Source organism: Ictalurus furcatus, chromosome 13, assembly GCF_023375685.1.
Source record: "Ictalurus furcatus strain D&B chromosome 13, Billie_1.0, whole genome shotgun sequence".
NCBI lineage: Eukaryota > Metazoa > Chordata > Actinopteri > Siluriformes > Ictaluridae > Ictalurus > Ictalurus furcatus.
Window position 1 is genome coordinate 422,073 of NC_071267.1, and position 5,724 is coordinate 427,796.

Sequence of the window (5,724 nt, forward strand, 5' to 3'; positions counted from 1 at the left end):
TCAGCGTGTAACGCAGTAGAGCTTCTGTAGGTTTATTAGAATATTCTATTCGTTTTTTTTAGTTTTCCGCTTCCCTGCCTCTTTTGTTTTTGTTTTTTAACCCACAAAACACATCAAAAGCAAACAAACCGACTAAAATCAGCTCTCATGTCACGCCTGAACGACTTTTCATCCATGACGCCTTTCATACTGCCACTTTCGTCCATCCATCCATCCATCAACCCATCGATCTCACTTCTTCACCCGCATTTCTGCAGCACGGCTCGCGGAGGTGCATTTGGGAGGAAACGGCGAACGGGTTTGCGTTCGTGTGGTTTCCGTTTCACAATAAAATGTCATACACTCGAGAGCCCACTTCTGGCTTTGAAACCCTTTTTTTTTTTTTTTAATGGATTCGTTTCACATTTACATTTTACCCTGACGATAAATATAAGGAACGTAGCTACAAGCAGCGATTAAGGGGGCCAGGCACTTTCTGTCCCCGCGCCTTGGTGATGGAGGAAGATGAGAAGCCGTTGGGATCGTCAGCACTTGCTCCCAAAGGAGATGTAGTAAATCCCAACGTCACGCCGCTGCCGAGACACCGCCTCACTTCCTGTTCACACTAGCACTTCCAAATGAAGTCACGTTTTCTTCCTTTACGTTGAGGTCGTGTTGCTAAACATAACGTGAGAAGTCTAATAATAACAGTAATCATCATCATCAGGACCCAGATGTTTCACTGGACTAGAATACAATTCACGTCCGTAACGGCCGTGTACGTATAAAGGAATATTTACAACAGATATATATATATATATATATATTGATAAGGAATCACGCACACGATCATATTCACGAGAACGCGTTATAACACTAATAGCATATTAAACTCATGAAATGATTTGGTTCTAGTTTCCAAATCTGAACAGACTAGCTTAGCCCAGTTTAAACCTCCGTGACCCCGACCAGGCCGTGACTAAGGATGAACGATCTCCATGCACCGACGTCTTTTATAATGCGTTATACATTCATGATTCACGATACCCGATAGACATACAGTCCTAATCGAATGTGAACTACAGCTCGGTATAGGTGCAGCTCGTTTTTCAGGTGAGGGTTGATATTGTTTTGGGGGTTTTCCTCTCTCTCTTCCAGAAATGGAAGGGAGGTTATGCTTGCCATCATTTGGATTTGTTTTAATTGACAGATTTAAAAAGGGAGGAAAAAAGGTATGGTTCCTGTTACACGGTGTACGTTCGGTTAAAAGCGAGCCTGAGTACGTCACGTTTTAGTAGCTATTTGTTTAAATACGTTGTTTAGTGTTAAGGTGGAAGCGCCACGGTTTTGGAAGCACGATTGTTTGAAGGTTGCTAGTGGCTTTACTCGTGTGTGTGTGTGTGTGTGTGTGTGTGTGTTTCCGTGGCTGTGAAACGAGCTTATCTTTTAAGCGGGCTCTGTTTTGACGAGCGCACTGCTGTAGAAAAACGATAGGATCAGGCGTTTGACGGATATAAACACTCCCTGTGCTACGCCGCGTGGTGTGTGTCGGAGGTTGTTAGACGTGCACAGGCACGTCCGGTACCGCGTCCGAACATTTTTATTCAGCGGCGCCGATTCCCCAGCGCTGAGAAGAGTCGTGATGTTTGGTGTGTGTAAATGTGCAGGAGCATCTTCCCTTGAATGATCATTTCTCTCTCCTTGTGATCCTCAGCGTTCGTCATCGTTCATCCAGAACATCGCACATCCATTCATTTCAGAACCGTATATGTGATACGGTTTAACACCCTTAATGGCTTTGTGCTAAATACTTGAGCTGCATGTGTGCTGTACCCTCCACACTCACTCCCACTACATGTCTGAAAGGCTGATTTTAGCTAATGTCTCCTCTATTTATCTGTGACTTCTGCTGCTGGTTAGCTTTCGGAGAGTAAAATTTCAGGCTGCAGCTGCTGCCACTGTTCTTCATGCTGCTACCAGTCTGAGTGCTTATTATTATTATTATTATTATTATTATTATTATTATAAGATTTGCTGCATATCACTGTTGTAGTAGCTAAAGCTTCCAATGCCACGAAGCTGCCACTCTCAAACCTTCTACTGCTACTGAAGCTGCCGCTCCTAAACCTTCTACTGCTACTGAAGCTGCCACTCCTAAACCTTCTACTGCTACTGAAGCTGCCACTCCTAAACCTTCTACTGCTACTGAAGCTGCCGCTCCTAAACCTTCCTCTGCTACTGAAGCTGCCACTCCTAAACCTTCTACTGCTACTGAAGCTGCCACTCCTAAACCTTCCTCTGCTACTGAAGCTGCCGCTCCTAAACCTTCTACTGTTACTGAAGCTGCCACTCCCAAAGCTTTAACTACCACTAGAGCATCCTCTCCTCAAGCTACGCTGCCGCTACCACTAAAGCTGCCACTCCCAAAGCTTCTAATGCCACTAGCACTGCAGTTGCCACTTAACTGTTCTACTGCTTCTACCACTGAAGCTGCCATCCTTAAAGCTTCAACTACTACTAAATGCCTCTTAAGCTTCTGCTGCCACTCCCAAAGCTTGTGCTGCTATTACTACTGATGCTAGCCTGTACTACCATGTCTGAACACACTAGAAATGGTACCATGTGTTTTCTCACTGACTGAATGTTTGTTGTGTGTGTGTGTGTGTGTGTGTGTGTGTGTGTGTGACTTTATTCCCCTTCTGCTCTCACCCTTTCTACAGGAGCGCCGGGAACACCCCTCCAGCTTTTACTGCAGCGAACAAGGCCCCCCAGTCCCTCGCTCGCCCATCTCCGCCGAGCTCCACTTCTCAGAGTGCCACTTCCCCGCGGGCCATCAGCACGGCGTGGGACGAGCCGGACCTCCGCGGTCTCCTGCGGGGCAGCCCACGCAGCCGCCTGTCGCTCCAGGAGGCTCCCCGCCTTTTTTTCAAGTAAGCAGTAGCGATACGGTCTCGCCCTGGGAGCGGAGGAACAGCGCAGAGGTTTGCCCACCCTCTCTTAACGACTCTGACGATCTGCAAATTACAGAGGTGTGAATATCTACGGCGGTAAAACAGCGACTAAAACGCACGCGCACACCTGAGTCGAGACGAGACGAAGCACAGACTGATTGACAGAATGACCACGGGTCTGCACGTGCAGGACAACGTGGACGCTGCGATGGACTAGAGACGACCTAGCACAACACGCTGGATCTGCCCTAAGGATTATGGGATTCTGTGATTAGTTCCCACTTTCCAGACTCCTCTTGAGGACGGCGGGTTTTCCCACACGTTACTAGTCCTAATCAAAGCGTTTCAGAACTGAAGAATACAAATTTTAAATGAATGAAATGATAGATCTGGGGGTTTTTCGTTTTTTTCCTCTTCACCTGCTTTCTCCTGGGGTGCAGTTTGGTTTTCTCCTGTCCCCCGTCATCATGTTTTCTCCCTCTTAAATCAGTGTATTGAATTCCCCGCTCTGTCCAACTGAACTGTTTTAAATCCTTTTATCATCCCTTTTTAAAGAAAGTAAACTAGAGAACACTGCTACCTGTAAGATTTCTACGAATTATTTTGAATTTAGAAGACGTAATCGTTTATTATATTTGAAGATCTGTATACACACACTGACTGTAATAGTTATAAGAGCTTTATTTTAGAGCAGAACCGGTCAGGAAATCGAAACGCGGAGATGTTTTTCTCGTCAGGTTTAGTTGGTGGTGTAGAATCCCGTTATACACACTTGGGGAAACTTATATAGTGAAGATGTCATGTTCTGAGCGCAGAGGTTTTTATTAGTACAGATGTTTTCTTAAAGGAATCTCAGACCTGCCAACCTTCAGGCGTTTTGCGTATTTTTCTCTCTCGCTCTCTCTCTCTCTCTCCAGTAAAGCAGCTGAGATGATGAGCCAATCAACATATGAATCTGGAATGATTGACAGTTTTGAACTCTCTGATATTAACTGACTTAACCCATGTAAGCCCCACCCCTTCCCTCATCTCATGTGCTTTTTGTTTTAAATTCGTCGATGAAATCAAATCTATACGTGCGTGTGATTTGGCTAACGTTAGACACGTGTATATAATTAACATCGCTTAAATATATATACGGTAGCCATCTGATTTCTAGATTAGACCAGTGGGATTGGCAGGTCTGGAATTTTAAGGAATGTTAGCGAGCAACCTGTAAGAAGCACTTTTCTTTATGTTGACGTTATGAAATGATGGACTACTTACCCCCAAAAAATGTTATGCTAACAACGAATGAAAGCTACTATATTCTGCTTAGCATATTGTGAATGAAAGCACACTAACTCCACACTAATGTTACTCATTGTTTTTGACGGTGTATTCATTTAGTAACCTCTCCAACTTGCCCAGTACCAACAGTCGAACTTTTTGTTGTTGTTGTTGTTGATGTTGTTTTGTGAGGATTATTCTTGTAAAAAAAAAAAAAGAAAAGAAAAGGAAAAAGTTTTCCCTGATGTTGTATCGTGGAAACGTGACGTCTGTCGCTCTGCATCGCGGTCACGTGTCGACTCGTTCGCCCGTAAAGGGCGCTGCACGAGTCTGACACTGTTCCGAGCCGTGTTAAGTGCACACTTTCCTTATGACAACAAGCTATTTTTGGTTTCTCCAGTTGTGTACCTGATGTTTGTAAATCGTGTGCGTTTATTTATTATGTGAAAGAGTTTGAAGATTAAAACTGACCAATTTTAAGTGCTGCTTGGAGTGTGTTTCGTCTCCCTCTAGAATTTTTATGACAATTCCTTTAAGCACTGAAGATGCCGCTCGTACAGCCTCTACTGCCACTACTACTGAAGCTGCCACCAATACAGCTTCTATTGCCACTATTACCGCTCAAAAAGCCTCTACTGCCACTATTACCGCTCATAAAGCTTCTACTGCCACTATTACCGCTCATAAAGCATCTACTGCCACTATTACTGCTCATAAAGCATCTACTGCCACTATTACTGCTCATAAAGCTTCTACTGCCACTATTACCGCTCATAAAGCCTCTACTGCCACTATTACCGCTCATAAAGCATCTACTGCCACTATTACTGCTCATAAAGCCTCTACTGCCACTATTATTGCTCATAAAGCATCTACTGCCACTTCTACCACTCATAAAGCCTCTACTGCCACTATTACCGCTCATAAAGCATCTACTGCCACTATTACCGCTCATAAAGCATCTACTGCCACTATTACTGCTCATAAAGCTTCTACTGCCACTATTACTGCTCATAAAGCCTCTACTGCCACTATTACCGCTCATAAAGCATCTACTGCCACTATTACTGCTCATAAAGCCTCTACTGCCACTATTACTGCTCATAAAGCTTCTACTGCCACTTCTACCACTCATAAAGCCTCTACTGCCACTATTACTGCTCATAAAGCATCTACTGCCACTATTACTGTTCATAAAGCATCTACTGCCACTATTACTGCTCATAAAGCTTCTACTGCCACTATTACTGCTCATAAAGCATCTACTGCCACTATTACCGTTCATAAAGCATCTACTGCCACTATTACTGCTCATAAAGCATCTACTGCCACTATTACCGTTCATAAAGCTTCTACTGCCACTATTACTGCTCATAAAGCTTCTACTGCCACTATTACTGCTCATAAAGGTTCTACTGCTGCTATTACTGCTCATAAAGCCTCTTCTGCCGCTATTACTGCTCATAAAGCCCCTACTGCCACTGCTACCGCTCGTAAAGCCTCTACTGCCACTACTACTGAAGCT

General features: G+C 44.3%; 1 protein-coding gene across 3 annotated transcripts in view; it reads left to right on the forward strand.

Moving 5' to 3' along the window:
* Positions 1-4,679, forward strand: part of plekha1b (pleckstrin homology domain containing, family A (phosphoinositide binding specific) member 1b) — a 7,173-nt gene extending 2,494 nt beyond the window's left edge. For all 3 annotated transcript variants that reach the window (XM_053640021.1, XM_053640022.1, XM_053640020.1), the window contains one exon: positions 2,700-4,679. In XM_053640021.1, coding sequence (XP_053495996.1) covers positions 2,700-2,913 — 214 coding nt within the window. In that variant the 3' untranslated portion in view covers positions 2,914-4,679. The remainder of the gene's footprint in view (positions 1-2,699) is intronic.
* Positions 4,680-5,724: the final 1,045 nt, after the last annotated feature.